The sequence below is a fragment of the Copadichromis virginalis genome, linkage group LG1 (assembly GCF_057382275.1).
Source record: "Copadichromis virginalis isolate Kocher_CV1m ecotype Utaka linkage group LG1, C_Virginalis_male_GT1.1, whole genome shotgun sequence".
Lineage (NCBI taxonomy): Eukaryota > Metazoa > Chordata > Actinopteri > Cichliformes > Cichlidae > Copadichromis > Copadichromis virginalis.
Genome location: NC_140618.1, coordinates 37,606,377 through 37,623,165, shown reverse-complemented (window position 1 = coordinate 37,623,165; position 16,789 = coordinate 37,606,377). Strand labels below are relative to the sequence as shown.

General features: G+C 44.2%; 1 protein-coding gene across 1 annotated transcript; it reads right to left on the bottom strand.

Moving 5' to 3' along the window:
• Positions 1–910: 910 nt before the first annotated feature.
• Positions 911–16,053, bottom strand: LOC146719203 (alpha-2Db adrenergic receptor-like). The gene is made up of 2 exons (XM_085461560.1): positions 15,674–16,053; positions 911–2,177 (listed from the first exon to the last, which is right to left on the bottom strand). The coding sequence occupies exons 1-2, from the start codon at positions 15,998–16,000 to the stop codon at positions 1,032–1,034; spliced, it is 1,473 nt and encodes a 490-aa protein (XP_085317686.1). The 5' UTR covers positions 16,001–16,053; the 3' UTR covers positions 911–1,031.
• Between the last annotated feature and the right edge of the window lie 736 nt (positions 16,054–16,789).

The following is a 16,789-nucleotide window of genomic DNA, read 5'->3' as shown; positions in this document are numbered from 1 at the left end:
ACTGGAGCAATTTTTGTGTATGATTACTCACAGTTGCACTACCAATACCTGTGTCTGTGCTTCATGCTTGAAAAGATATATCAGACTTTATTATAATCTGTTTTATCTTAACTGAAAAGTCATTTATGACGGGGTTTTTTTTTTGCACAAACTGTGGTAGCGCCTGATTAACCGCACTGTCTGTCCAGTTATCTGCAGCTTAGCTTCATGTCGGCCCCTTCGAGCTCCTTACCAAATACAGTAGAAAGGTAAAAGCTGAGTTACATCACCAGCAGTCCTGAGCTTCAATCTTAAACGTCAGAGGATAATTATCCAATGCTGAATGAGCCTGAGATTGATTATTTTTAGTGGTTAGAGTCTTGGGTGTAGTTAAGCTCTGCCTTTTCTTTCTCTCTCTTTCTGTTCAGCCGCCTGCTACTGTAGCTGTGCATGCATTTTAATGCCTTTGCCCCCAAGCTGTATAGTGTCAACAGAACACTGTCGCTGCATGAAAAACTGGCACATTTCTTACAGCTTTTTCTGTCTCCACCTAAAGTTAAAGTTTAAACTTTGTGCCAGTGGTGTTTAATTACTCTCAGGCACAGTGTGTTATTCAAAGCGCAGTGGTTTGTTCTACCCCTCACATTCCTTAAAGCCTTTTTTCGGTCAATAACAGGATTGCAGAGGCAGTCTGCCTGCTTGCTACAGACATGGAAGAACCACGGGGACGTTGTTCGCTGCCCCGTGGACGTTTTCCTCTAATTAACATTCAAGTTCAGGCACAATCCAGGTTGTGATGTTGAACTATTATTGCATCAAGGAGGCAGAAACACCTGCCTTTAATCATCTTCCTCTGTGGGTTTACACAAGAATAGAAAGTGATGATTAATAAATTAGTGAGTGGTTGAATAATGAATCAATGCTCCGGCTGTATGACAAGCCCTTTAATGTCGATATGACAGCACAGTGGAAAACAGGGTTAAAACTGCGTGTCCACAATTGCGTTTTAATGCGTGTCAGTGTGTGCGCTCACACACACACGCTCAGACATCTTAGGTTCGTTTATGAGTCTGGAATAAAATCTTCTTGAAGGCCCTTCTGAAGTCTCGGTTAAAAATGGTGTAGATGATGGGGTTCAGGCAGCTGTTGCAGTACCCGATCCAGAAGAAGAGGTTGAAGAGAGTATCAGGGATGATGCAGTTCTCCCTGCAGACAGCGTGGAGGCTGTAAGTGAAGAAAAACGGGAACCAGCAGAGGACAAATACGCCCATCACCACTGCCAGGACAAATGTGAAGCGCTTCTCCCTCATTTGAGCCACTTTGTTTTTGGATAGAGACGCGTGTCTGCTGCGGACGGGCACCGGAGACGGGAGAAGGAAATGGTTGGAGCCGTGGTCCGATGATGCCCACGATATGGAGGCACAGGAAGGAGGGGGCACAGAAGGAGGGGGTTTCAAACTGTTTGCTGCTCCCTCCGCGTCCTTTCCCTCATCTGTTTTCATCCTCCCACCGCCTCTCCTGGGGAAGCGGAGCGATGAGGAAAAGGACAAGGATGTTTTTATTTCACCTTGGCAGCTCCGTTCCTCTAAGTCGATCTCATCCAGCTCTCCTCTCCTGTGAGTGCTGCTGTTGCTGTCGATGTTGGAAGAACTGTGTCGGGCGGGGGGCCGCGGGCTGTCCAGCTCATACTGAGGACAGCCCTTCCTTTGGCAAACCCTGGACGTGCCCACGAAACACGTCTCGGACTGCGACGGCTGCCGCTCCATCACGTTCTTCGCCACGAACACGGTGGAGGCCCGCTGCTTAGCAACGCGGTATATCTTACAGTAAACGAGTATCATGATGACTCCCGGGGCGAAGAAGGACACCAGGCAGGAGGAGAGGATGTACCATGTCTGGTTGTTGAGGAGACACTCCTGTGTGTGCGTGTTATTCTCCCCGTACGTCCCCAGATCCTCTTTGTGGGTCATTAGCAGCGGTGGGGACGAGATGACAATAGATATGAGCCACACGATGCTGATCATCGTTTTGATCCGCCGGGGAGTACGTTTGCGGTTGTAGCTCACCGCTTTGGTGACGGACCAGTATCGGTCAAGGCTGATGGCACACAGGTGGACAATGGAGGAAGTGCAAAAGAGGACGTCCAGAGCCAGGTAGAAGGAGCACCAGGTGGAACCAAAGTACCAGTAGCCCATGACCTGGAAGGAGGACAAAGTGATTAAGACGTGTACGAAGAAAAGTGCTTATTCCTCAATCAGCATCTGTCAGCAGGGAATCGCTTAATCGAATATTTCACTGCAGTATAAATATTCTGTCAAAACCTCATAACTGCCACACTGGCTGCTGCTTTTTTACTCTGGAGGCTCTTACGGCAGCTGCTGCTCTGGTCTTCCTCCAGCCAGTTCAAAACAGTAATCTTTTCCCAGAAATATTCATCAACCCCCCCCCCCAGCTTCTGCTAGCACCAAGTCTGTCCTTTTCCAATGTCCCTTTTCATCTGCCCTCATGTACTTCAGTTTTTTTATGTCCTGCTTGGTAAAAACAAAAAGTAGCACATGTTACCCTGTTGCACTCCTAGTTTATCGATTTAGAGGTGTGAAATGAGCCTGCATGTTAGATGAGGGTTAAAATAAATTGACTGTTTTTATTTGCACAGCACACAATCATAAACAGCAATTCCTAAAACTGGGCCAACAGTTCTTCTTACTTTTCAAGCTGCTGATCATAGCTGTGGCAGACTGAAATAACAGAATACAGCAGGATCTTTAAGTGCAGTAAACAGAAAGACAGACAGCGAGATAAATGGGAGGGAAAGCCACAAAAGTCCAGGAGCACAAATCAGTAGTTTCATTTCAACACTATTGTTGTTAAACTGTAAATCTTTATATGGAAGGATCACCATGGAATATTCCATCGTTTTTCTTTGAACATCGTACTTCTTGAATTTCAGGCGGCGGGGTGAAGCTGGCTTCAAGAACAGATAAACAGTTATGAAGATAAGCACTCAGCCGTAGACTGAGGTGTAAGCTCAACATTTCTCACAGATTCCATTTATACACAAGACACAAGCGCACTTTAAAAGTGTTGCAAACATCTCATTTTATGAAATGCCTTTTCTGTAAATTGCCTAACTTCTAATAATTAATAGATTAGTACAATCGTCTGCCTCTCCAGTGAGTCTCCCGTCACATTGAAAGACTCCAACATGTTGGACTGCAGCTGGAGCCTGTACTCCTTGTTCTGTTCATTAGCCTCCGAGTGCCTAGCGAAGCACCGTGTGGTTGATGGTTAGAATGGCCCCCTTCTCATCTCCACCAACTGCAGTCCAAGACAACAACATCAAAGACCACTGTAACCATGACCATCCATCAGCAGGGAACATAAGCCATGCTAGACGGTTAAAATAAGGGCTTGGTAGCTAACTGGTAAGTCTACATATTAGTGCAGTTTCTTTGTGTTCTCTCCAGTCTCATCTCTTTTCCTTGTCAGAGTACCTGGTACAATAGCCGTGTCCAAATTCAGAGGCTGCATCTTCCTGAGGACCCGGCCTTCGCAGTCTACGTGGGCCGGGTCCTCTGAAGGCCAGGTAGGCCAGAAGTGAGTGGCTGTGAAATTGGACGGTCTAGCCAATAACATTTTTAAGTTATCTAAGTGACTTATGTATCATGTTTAACCTGAGTAGTGAAAGACCGCAGGGGTCTGAAAACGATTTGCCGGGACTTCGCCGTTCTCGCCGGCTCTAGTGAGCCTTGAACCCCCAGCAAGCTATTGAGCTGGTGGGTAACAGACGTCTCCAAAAACGTCTGAGCACTTTTACAAATATGTGATTTGAAGTTTACACAGCAACATTTTCACTTGAAAATATCTTAAAAGTTTATTTTGTGACCCAGAAAGAGTAATAAGAGTAATATTAAAACTAAGTAGCTGCCGCCATTGTTGGAAACTGGAATTGGCCGTCTGAGCCACGCTATGAATCCCACGAGGGATACACCCGACCCATCCTTCAAATCTGGGGAAAAGGAGGACGCAAATTTGGACCGCCTTCATCGCGTCGCTGTGATGTAATCGACCTGGATGCAGCCCATGAATTTGGACACCCCCAATAACTCCCCTCATAACTCCACCCATCCTTCAGCTGAAGAAAGAAGTAGCAGACGAGACTAGGTAAGAACTAGTTACAATGTAACCAGTTAAGTAGGAGACTAAAGACGGCTCAAAGTACCAGGATGACAGTGGTGTGAGAGTGAATACAAAGACCTGAGCAGGAAGGAACAGAAAGTACTACAGATATGAAGCCATGTCTAACACAATACAGCTGCAGGATCATTTCAAGGAATAATAGCTAAAGAAAAGCAGGAACAAAGCACCAGGTAGTTATTGCTGAGAGCAGAGGAGAACATCAGAGTGGATTCAGCAGCTACACATCAAACAGGTGCCTCCGAACTTGAGCGAGGGGAAACAATTAATTAAATTGTTCAGAATTATCTGTCACGTTTTTTAACAAGCCAAGATGTTGACAGTCTACTTCTCACACGTTTTCATGCAGAATGCCAGAGAGCGTCTCTTCATTACTCAGTAAGACGTTCAAATTCATTTCATGTTTCCAGCTCAAAGGACAACAAACACTTCCAAGTAAAACATGAACGCTTCTCCATATCAGCCATGACTGGGCTTCCCCGCTCAGTTACTCAGTGATAATATCATGGTCCAGGCTGTCCGTAGGTGTGTAAGGTGTGTTTTTTCTACTTCCTGTCTACCTCGCCTGCCTCTCCTCACCTGCAGGTCATCGGCAGTACTTAAGGAGCAGCTCAGACCTTCACTCTTCGCCAGATCGTCGGCTACTCTGCAGCGGTAAATTAGCCCTAATGGTCGGTTTGACCTTTGTTACTTCCTGTGAGACGGACATCTTATTTTATTAGGATCCTCTATCCAACAAGAATGGGTCAACACTCGTCTTCCTGCAGCAACTGTCCCTTTAGTTCCCAAACATTTACTGACCGATGTTTCAAAGATGGGAGATGTTAGACTGTGGTAACCATGGCTCCGTGTGAGCATCTTTAGCTGTTTTGTGTTATTACCATCAAAAACAAAATGACTCAAAATGCTTCATTTTCTCAATTGAACCATTTGATGGTTTCTATGTTCTGTTGTAAATAACATGGGTTTATGAGATTCTGCAAAAAGAGCATTCTCTCTAACGTGAATAAAAAAAATCCACACGTCCACCACCAAAAATAATGATATTAAAAATGTACCTGAAGTTACACCAACAGGCACCTCTGTGTGTTTGCACCCAGCACATGTTTCAGTACTCACTGGTATTACTTATACAGGTTTTTCCTGCAAACTCAGGGGTTTTCACAACAAGCCACATGCTCCCATACCCACGATGCATCATTCGATCCCTTTAAGACCTTTCTAACTAACCCTCACACACACATGCACACTCACAATCTGAGAGATGCATCGGGGGTTTGGTACATTACCTTGCCCATTAAGGATTGGATGAGGCTCAGCTCCAATAATTGACCTTTGGTGTAGTAGATGACCTGCTCTACTTCCTCAGTCACAGGAGGAATCGATAACCCTCTGAGGTCTACATCAGCGTACTGAAGGCGGTGATCCTGACCCTCGCTCTAACCGAACACTACACTTAAAAAAAAAAAACAACAAAATTGATGTTTTGGTAAATATGTGATTAGCTTTTGCTGCGTGTCAGCAAAGCGATCATGTCTTTGTTCCAGGTCTGCCAAGACTTTGCCTTTCAATAAACACAAAGCCTGCTGATTTCCTGGGGTTAGGGTTAGAGTTGTCCCTGACCTCAGAGCGTCAACATTCAGACTGCTCAATCCCAGCTTTAATTTCACACACTGCGCTCAATCCCCATCGGTGTTCGAGAAAATCTAGGAAATAATTCCATCCATGACCTTTATGCAAATGTATGAGCATGAGTGAATTTATGTGTCGGTCTTTTGTGGTGACAAGAAAGCTGTGTGCTTAGGTGAATGCACCTGAAAGAATCCAATCACAGAGATTGAGCTTCTTGTGTCGGGGCTCAGCCTTAGAGATAAGACGAGGAGATCAGTCAAAGCCACGAGGTGCTTCGGGCATCCTACTGGGATGCCTCATGGGTGTTCCTGTTGTGACGTGTTTTAGAAGGAGATCCCAGGACAGATCCAGGACACGCTGAAGAGACGGACTCTGAGCTGGGCCTCAGTATCTCCCCAGAAGAGCTGGAGGGGGTGTCAGGGCATCTTTGCTGCTGCCCTCAACATGCAGACCCCGTTAAGAAGTAGAAACTGAATGGATGGATGAAGTAAATTTGTTGCCATAAACAGCTGATGGGGCTCACACTTCCGCAGGCTGCAATTATTACAAGGAGATGAGGGAAGGATATGATTTGATTCAATGTGCTTTAATCAAAGAGTAAAAAATGGAGAAATGTCTTCAACGTTTCTTGTGTCTCAGCAGCAGAGCAGAAGCTGCTGTGAACATTACATACATTCATGTATGTTTTGTGCATTATATATCATGTATTTGTTTCTTCTGCATGCTTCAAATGTTTTGAAAATGTCTGTTTTCCTTCTGGGTATTGCAAGGTCAAATCGGAAATGCATTTTTAAAAACAAGTGGATGGAAATGCTTCTCTTGATCCACACCTGGATACTAATTCAAAATTCAGCACCAGAAGCTCCCACCCCACATATTTACCCCCGGCTTCATTGTGATGCAGTCTTTATGTGCATGCAGTGCATGTTTTTGGCCCAATGCTGGAGGGTTCCTTTAACCCTGTCATGCATGAATTATGACAACCTCAATCAGGATTTTTTTCTTAAGTATTTATTTTCATCTTTAGCCATGAAAAGATGAATAAAGTACTTATTGTTATTGCATTGCAATTTTGAGGTACTAAAGTCGCTTTGAACAGCAGCTGTAGACCTGGTCTCCAACTTCGAAGCATTCATTTCAAAAGCAACCAGTTCATTTTCACACAGTTGCATTACTGGTCATGCTGTGGTCTCCTACCAGTGTTTCCCCAGTGTCACTGAAAGCCTAAAAGCCTGCTAATAGAAAATATGTAAAAAGGTCTGCACCATGTGATTCACAGTCCTTGGATCAGTCTTTATAAGTAAACTAAAGGCTTCACTATATCTTCCACTACACTGCTTTCTTTTGTTGGCGTTTTAATCGCAGTGATTAAAAAAACCACAAGCTGCCCTTTTTCTATTTGTCATTTATCCAAGTGAATGGTAAATATGGTAAATGGCCTGTATTTGTAAAGCGCTTTACTTAGTCCCTAAGGACCCCAAAGTGCTTTACACTACATTCAGTCATCCACCCATTCACACACTGGTGTGAACATTTCACATGACTTAATTTAGAAGACTCAGTGGAGGATTCCCAGTTGTTACAGCTTTTTTCTTTGAGGTGTGAAGGTGGACACCCTCGTGAGTCTGTGAAGGTTCTCAGTCATCCAGGTCATCGTAGTCTAAGGAGCTTGGAAAGAAAAGCGTCTGGAGTTCTTTAAGTTGCTTGAAGACGTTTCACCTCTCATCCGAGAAGCTTCTTCAGGTCAAATGCTGGAGAGTCCCAGATTGACCTCAGAAAACAACATGATAGGTTGGGGCTAAGTTTCACAGCGGGTTCACCTGAAACCTTGGCTGATTGTGACCCACACCCGCTTTCACACCATGGATCGTGTGATTAGGTAGAGGATCATTAGGGGGTCCTTTGGCCCTCTTGGGGGGGACAGTCCTACAGGGTTTAACTCTGGGACTCTCCACCTTTTGACCCTAGAACTGAAGAAGCTTCTCGGATGATAGGTGAAACGTCTTCAAGCAACTTAAAGAAGTCCAGACACTTTTCTTTCCAAGCTCCTTAGACACCCCTGTGAGGTAATCCAGCTTTAAGTGAATGGTAAATGGTAAATGGCCTGTATGTGTATAGCGCTTTGCTAGTCCCTAAGGACCCCAAAGCACTTTACACATCCAGTCATCCACCCATTCACACACACATTCACACACTGGTGATGGCAAGCTACATTGTAGCCACAGCCGCCCTGGGGTGCACTGACAGAGGCGAAGTGATTCAAAATTAGTAATGCACATTTCTAAAAAATATGTTACTGTGTACATCAGCACTGAATATGAATAAATATGTGTTTGTGTTACAGTAAATTATTCAGTGTAGTGCATATCATTGCACTGCACTGAAGGTCCAACCAAGCATCAGAACGGGAGAGAAAGGAAAGAAAAGAAAACTGAGTACTTCAGAAACTGTTGATCTACTGGAATTTTTCCACACAAGCATCTATAGAGTTCACAAAGAATGGCAGGAAAAAGACAAAACATCCAGTTAGTGGCAGTTCTCTAGAAAAAAAAAAAATCTTTGTCTTTCCCAGAGGAGACAGCTCAGAGGAGGGGAACAGTAACTCAAACAACGACTCATTACAACCAAAGTGTGCAGAAGAGCATCTATGAATGCATCATACACTGGGCTTGGGCCACAGCAGCAGAAGACCACACCAAGTGCTAATCCTGTCAGCTAAGAGCAGTTTGCAAAGGCTCACCGAAGTGAACAATAAAAGGTTGGACAAATGTTGCCTGATCTCATGAGTCTGGATTTCTGCTGAAACGACATGAAAGCATAGATCCATCCTGCCTTGAATAAGTGGTTCGAGGTACTTATGGCGGTGATGGGAGATATTTTCTTGGCACACTTTGGCTCTTTACCAGCTGTGCGTCATTTAAATACCACAGCCCACCTGAATATTGTTGCTGACCATGTCTATCTCTTTACAGCCACAGTGTACACATCTTCTGATGGCTGCTTACAGCAGGATATGCAAATGATCCCAATCAGGTTTCTTGAACATCACAGGCTTTGAGGGTCATTTCAAACAGATGAGCTACTTGGGTATGAGATTCCTATTTGATGCAATCTCGCGGTAATGGAGCGGAAAATGGGACAGACTTTGTCACAATGGTAGGAGGGCACGTTGAAATGCTGGGATGAAAAGTGTCATGATCGGCTGTGTGCTGCAGGCAGGAAAGGACCCAAAGGCAGACTCATAGGCGAGACTCAAACACAGGAATAAACTGTACAAAACTAAACTGGAAAATCTAATGAACTGAACACACAGAGACTCACACAACCATGAGGGAGATCGCAACGCCGGACAGAAGGAAACAAAGAGCTTAGACAGGGAACAACAAGGGAACAGGAAACACATGGGGAACTCAGCTGGAGACAGAAGACGCAAAGCTAAACACAACACATGAGACGAAGTACCTTCAGAGTAAGAGAAGCAAAACGCTGGGTTTTCTTGGACCATGACAAAAAGCTTTTTTTAATTCCAAAAAAATAAATTGCCTAAATAAATTTATTGGGTGACTGGACTTTAATTTAAAAAAAAAATAGTGGAGGCTTACAAATGATGCAGAATAGTTGAGTCCACAGCACAGTCTGACTGGTACTGGGCTGTACTGGCAGCTACACCTTACTCCAAGCAGTCATTTGTATTGATCGCGGCTTCAGCTGAAAACGTAGCAACACAAGAAGCACTAAGCTGTATTATATGGTGACCTGCTCTGAGGGAAGTGAGCTTTTGTGTACTCTAATGAATGCCATCGGGAGTTATTATGTATTACTAAATAACTCCTGCAAGACCAGTGTCCTTATTAGCTGTTCTATGTCGTATGATTGCACCTGTCATACGCCTAAATCAGGCCAACATATTTTAACATACTGTAAATATTGTTTTATAAACAAGAATGGCGCTGGTGAGGTCGGCTGCCGTTGTTCCAGATCTACTGGCGTTTAGATCAACTGGCGTTGGTCGAACAGATGTGTGGCAGTCTTGCGTTTCAGTAGCTCCTACCGACAAACCAGCAAAAAAACGCCAAATGTGTCATCTGTGACACTTGTGAGGTTGTCTCAAACACACTCCGTCAGTCTTGATGCTGTTGAACAACAAAATGTTTAAAAATGTGGCGAGTTTACCTGGTGATATCCTCATGCGCGACGCGATCGCAAAAACAGCAAACAAGTAACACCACGCCGATGTTGTTCACAGGACAGCAAGAGTAAACGATCGGAAGACTCTTGTCGTCGTTATCGTTCCCCTCGCACGGTTTATTTCTCCGAATTCAGCGTTTTTGCTTCACAACTAAAGCGAGCAGTTTACTTTGTGCACTAACATGGAGTCGGGTCAACCAGCGCCACCTCTGGCCAAGTGCCACAGCCTACAGCCAGATCAACCTGTGACACATCTGCACCACGTTTGAATCAGTGTCATGCACATTTGTACCTTTCAATTGTCTCTGTTTGTGCGTCATGCAAATAAACCTTTGAAAAGAATGAAATGATATCATATATTCCTTATTGGCCTACATTTGTTCAAAATCCCAAATTATATACACAAAGTCATAGAAATCACCACTCCAATTGGTCATTATGATTTTGATATTCTCTTTTTCCATAACAATGAAATACACCTTGGACAAATATGACACATCAATATTTCATTAGTGTTGTCACATCACATCCTGTAAGCATCGTTTGTCTGTGTCTGTTCCCTGGAAATTAATATTTCCAGCCAATATAGGCAATCCATCAACATGGCTGGAGTTATATACAGTCTGTATAAGTGTGGTTAATCTAATGAAGATTTGTAAGGAGATGGCAGTTACTTTGAATTCACAGCAGTTAAACAGAGCCAGTGAGAGTGAGTGGATTTAAGAAAGTCAGTGACTCAGGTGTGTCGCTTGGTTTGTCATCTGTTTGTGAGACTGGAGGAGACGTAGAAATCCTTTGTTTTAAATCTTAGTTAGGAAGATTCCTGTTTGAAAACAAGCACTTTCTGTGAGGAATGCAAGAAGTACATCTGCAGAAAGCACATTTTGTCCAGCATGTGGACAAAATTGAAAATGTTGAGCATTGAAAAACTGAGAACGTTGGGCAAGTTCAAAAGAAATGTGTTTGTAAGAACGAAAAACCAAATTGTTCCTAAAATAGTTATGGAAAGTCTAACTGTTGTATGTCTGTGTTCTACATGTTTATCTAATGGAAAATAAAGTTGCTATTGTTTTATTGCAGTTTTTGGATAATTCTGAGTGGATTTACACAGTACGGGTCAAAATGACCTGCAACAAAATCAATGTCAATTGTTTGTTCTTCAACATAATACAAGGGTTAATTTCCAAAACTTGCTTATGATCTTCAATTTGTAGCAGATCCACTATCACACAGCAGCTGGAGCAGTCTCCAATGGAGGTCAGTCCACTACTACCACAGCCTACTACTAGATTAACTTGTGACACATCTGCACCTGCTGCTATGATCACATTGAGTAGAGGCTGAGTGGCTGCACTTACCCCTGGTACATCCAAATCTGCCCACAAACATGTTGACAGATGCAATGGCAGCAATGTGGATTGTCAACACTAAAAACAATCAGTAAGCAAAGACAACAGGGATCACTTTTTTCTGTTTATTTAGCACCCACAACATTTGTCCACAACACTGTGTGGTACCACTTTCCACAGAAGGTGCATTCAATCTGCAAGATTGAATGAGATTGTCAGGGTCATTGTCTGACTGTTTATTACTAATCACCTGCAGTACATTCACAGTAACTGCCATCTCCTTACAAATGTTTATTAGATTAACCACACTTATACAGACTGTATATAACAACCAACTCTGAAATGTTCGTTTGCAGAGGGAAGACACAGACAGACTATGCTAACGACATGTGATGTTACAACACTAATGAAATATTGATGTGTCATATTTGTCCAAGGTGTATTTCATTGTTATGGAAAAAGAGAATATCAAAATCATAATGACCAATTGGAGTGGTGATTTCTATGACTTTGTGTATATAATTTGGGATTTTGAACAAATGTAGGCCAATAAGGAATATATGATATCATTTCATTCTTTTCAAAGGTTTATTTGCATGACGCACAAACAGAGACAATTGAAAGGTACAAATGTGCATGACACTGATTCAAACGTGGTGCAGATGTGTCACAGGTTGATCTGGCTGTAGGCTGTGGCACTTGGCCAGAGGTGGCGCTGGTTGACCCGACTCCATGTTAGTGCACAAAGTAAACTGCTCGCTTTAGTTGTGAAGCAAAAACGCTGAATTCGGAGAAATAAACCGTGCGAGGGGAACGATAACGACGACAAGAGTCTCCCGATCGTTTACTCTTGCTGTCCTGTGAACAACATCGGCGTGGTGTTACTTGTTTGCTGTTTTTGCGATCGCGTCGTGCATGAGGATATCACCAGGTAAACTCGCCACATTTTTAAACATTTTGTTGTTCAACAGCATCAAGACTGACGGAGTGTGTTTGAGATAACCTCACAAGTGTCACAGATGACACATTTGGCGTTTTTTTGCTGGTTTGTCGGTAGTAGCTACTGAAACGCAAGACTGCCACACATCTGTTCGACCAACGCCAGTTGATCTAAACGCCAGTAGATCTGGAACACCGTCACGACTGCTCCGACCGCTTTTTCTTTGTCTTTGTTTTTTAAGTTAGTTTTCAGCGTTTCTAAATCGGCAAAATCATCACTATTGGGTACATTAGGTATGACAGTGACACTCTTGTTTCTATTGGTATACAATGTACTCACAATTCGAAGTTTTTAACTCCGGATCCGAGCTGGCCGAGTGAGATCTTGAGGGAGAACAAAGGGAAGCGACGCTCTGAGATCCCGCTCCGCTGCCTACAACACGGGACTCACGACGGGGGACATGGACCCGTACAAAGCCGCGTCATATAACGTGCGGAGGGCGGTGAAAGAGGCGAAGCAGCGCTATGGGAGGAAACTAGAGTCACAACTCCAACAGAGTGACTCTAGGAGCCTGTGGCGGGGACTAAGGACAATAACGGACTATAAAGCACCAACAACCGGTATGACGAACGCGGCCGTGACTCTGGCAGACAAGCTGAACACTTTCTTTGCTCGCTTCGAGGCTGCAGCTAAGGACTCCAACAATGCTAGTGCTAGCGGCGCTAATGGCTGCAAACAGGAAGATACTGCCAGCACCGGAAACGTGCTCGTCATCTCCGAGCATGAAGTAAGGAGAGCCTTCAAGAGAGTGAACACCAGGAAAGCAGCAGGACCAGACGGCATCTCAGGTTGTATCCTCAGAGACTGCGCATACCAGCTAGCTCCTGTGTTCACTGAGATATTCAACATCTCTTTATCTCAGTCGGTGATCCCCACATGCTTCAAAGAGTCCATCATTGTTCCTGTCCCGAAGAAACCCCACCCTGCTTCTCTCAATGACTATCGCCCTGTAGCCCTCACCTCAGTAGTGATGAAGTGCTTTGAACGCCTGGTCAGAGACTTCATCATTTCTTCACTACCAGACACACTGGACCCACTACAGTTCGCTTACCGTCCAAATCGTTCCACAGACGATGCCATCTCTCATCTCCTCCACACATCACTCACTCACTTGGACACTAGAAGGGGGAATTATGTTAAAATGCTCTTCATAGACTACAGCTCTGCATTTAATACCATAATTCCCTCCACACTCACCACCAAGCTGGAGCATCTGGGACTCAGCTCATCTATGTGTCAGTGGATCTCCAACTTCCTAACTGGCAGACCACAGGCAGTAAGGATGGGCGGACATGTCTCAGCCTCCACCACTCTCAGCACTGGAGCCCCCCAGGGGTGTGTTCTGAGCCCCCTGCTGTACTCTTTGTACACATATGACTGTGTGGCCACTACCAGCTCCACCACCATTGTCAAGTTTGCTGACGACACCGTCGTGGTGGGCCTGATCTCTGATAACAACGAGACAGCCTACCTGAAGGAGATTAGGAATCTGGAGAACTGGTGCCAGAGGAACAACCTCCTTCTAAACGTCAGTAAGACAAAGGAGCTGATAGTGGACTTCAGCACTAAGCAGGAGAGGAACTACCAGACCCCCGTCATCAACGAGTGCCCAGTGGAGAGAGTGGACAGCTTCAAATACCTCGGAGTTCACATCACGCAGGACCTGTCATGGTCCTGTCACATCAACACCGTGGTGAAAAAGGCCCGACAGCATCTCTACCACCTCAGACGCTTGAGAGACTTCCAACTGCCCTCCAAGGTGCTCAGGAACTTTTACTCGTGCACCATAGAGAGCATCCTGACGGGAAACATCTTAACCTGGTTCGGGAACAGCACCATGCAGGACAGACGAGCTCTACAGAGGGTTGTGCGGTCAGCTGAGCGCACCATCCGCTCCGAGCTCCCTGACCTGCACTCAATCTACAGCAGGCGGTGCTGGACCAAGGCCAGGAAGATCGTGAAGGACCTCAGCCATCCCAACAACAGACTGTTCTCTCTGTTGAGGTCAGGAAAGCGATTCCGCTCCCTGAAGACCAACACAGAGAGACTGAGGAGGAGCTTCTTCCCGCAGGCGATACGGTCTCTCAATCACACCACCACACAGTACTGACCCACACATACGGTTCTTACACACACTGGACTTTCTGGACATTGTTTTTGCACAACACTGGTCACTATATTCTTCATTTCCAGTTAATACTTGTACAGCTGCTGTTATTGTGTATATATTTATTTATATTTATATTTCTTCATACATTCTTATATAGTTCTATATTGTGTATTGTGTATTTTGTTGTACAGTTATTTTATTTTCAACTTTAATTTATATATTTTATCTTATTCTTTCCCAGTTAAATTTACCCTTCATTCTAATTTGTGTTATACAGTTATTTCATTTTTAACCTTAATTTATATTTTATTCCTTCCTAGTTAAATTTACCCTTTTTAATTTTTATATTTATTTCCTATCTTATTCATAGCCTTTTCCTTTTTTGTTTTCTTTAGGTCACGAGCAGTTGTCCAAGCATTTCACTACATATCGTACTGTGTATGACTGTGTACGTGACAAATAAAATTTGAATTTGAATTTTGAGTTTGGACTTAACATTTATCAACATGATGACATGATTTACTGTTATTATGGCGTGCCTTAGGACGCATTATCAATGCGGTTTGGCCTCTGATGTACCTCATCACCAAACAGCACAAGGCTGCAAGCTCACGGGGCTCGGATCAGTCCCGTACGCTTGGTACTTGCAGAGGGTCATTCTGTATAGCAGCCAGTGAGCACAGAGTGAGAGGATGATGAAAGTGAAGAGAGAGGGGAGAATGGAGGGTGCCCTGAGGGTGACAATAAGGATGAGCAGGGGACAGAGAGAAAAATAGGATAGCTTTTTTTTAGGCTTTTTATATCATGGAAATCATAAATACTCAAATGAAAATGAAGAAAATCATGTTCTCTTAACCTTGATACTCCCAGTGAAACTCATTTAACCATCAAATAATTGTAGACTGCAGTATGTTGAGAAATGAAAGGAAAGGGCTGCACAGAGACTACTCATCTGTCGGCAGACTCAGCGTTGCAGGAGCTCTGTGGTGAGCCCCTGCGTTGGTGCAGTGAACACTGTATTTTTTCACAAGAGAAGAATCGAGATGGAGAGAAACCTCCAGACCAAGTTTGAACAACATCTAAAATTATTGGACTTTCAGAGATTTGACCTGATCGGCGCTAATACAGCTATTAATTCTTGTTTGTAAACAGACAAGGAACAGGAACCGAATACATAGAAAACTGTGTGAACTTGGAACTACAAAACAGTCGCCTCACCTCATTGGCTAGGGAGAAGGGGATGACCAGAGTTGCCACCAGTATGTCCGCTGAAGCCAGAGACACCAGGAAAAGGTTCTGAGGTGCCCTCAGGGCTCGACTGGTGAACACCGCCACCACGACCAGCACGTTCCCCACCACAGTCCCCAGGATGATGACCGTGACCACCAGCACGATAAACACCGACGCCACCTGCGAGTGAGGAGGTAGAGGAGGAGATCTGGACGAGCCAGAGGACGCCTGGCTGACATTCTCCAGAGAAGAGTTTGGTATCAACGTGGCCGGCGTGGTGGCCGTTACAGGCGTCAACGCCTCCGATGCTTCCATCCTGCTTAAACCACTGACGTTGTGATCTCCATTTTCACTGAAGACCAGTGCATGTGTCTTTATGTCACAAAAAAAAAAAAACAGCGAAAACACAGAAATGTCCCCCAAATATCTTCACCAACTTCCAAATATTAAAGTTTCAAAAAAAAGAAAAAAAAAGATGATTTGTCTCTTGACAAAAATCGATTTCTGTCATTCTCACAGGACGATAACTATCCTGAATATTTCATACTATTATCCTCTGAAACATGCAGCTTGATATCAGTGGTCGTGCCCAAACACACTCTGCCACTACATGAAGGGTTTGCATGAGAAATTTCATTAAGAAAATCCCGTCTTCTAAAGTCCCCACTTTTAAATTTTATATAAAAGCTACAGACTGACCTGTTTAACTCCAGTGAGCTGAAGGAACGAAGACAAGCATATGGCTGCATGCTCTAGTTGGAGTGAGGACAGAAAGCCTATTTGGGATGCATGGTACCCTCATTCTGCTGCACTGGGAAAACAACCAGCGGCTGAAAAGTGGAGAGAAAAAAATACTCAAAAGAAAAGATTAAATCTTTAAAAATAAAAAAAGAGTCAAGAAAAAAAAGCAGGTCCTCACTTTCATGCGAGTTATTGCTGAGCTGAGTGACGGTGCTGCTGCCGCTGCTGCCGCTGCTGCTCACTAAGTCGGTACTGCTGGAATAGAGAAGAGAGGAGGAGGAGAGAGAGATGAAAAGAAGAAAGACTTGGACAGGAGCGAGAGAGAGGAAGAGGTGTTTGAAGGAGAAGAGGCAAGGAAAGAGC

What these genes read in the sequence shown, in the direction of transcription:
- LOC146719203 (XM_085461560.1), bottom strand. Translation starts at nt 16,000, where the DNA reads ATGGAAGCATCGGAGGCGTTGACGCCTGTAACGGCCACCACGCCGGCC. An exon ending in CCTTCTCCCTAGCCAATGAG is followed by an intron (nt 2,178 to 15,673) that starts GTGAGGCGACTG and finishes TCCTCCTTCCAG; the next exon opens with GTCATGGGCTACTGGTACTT.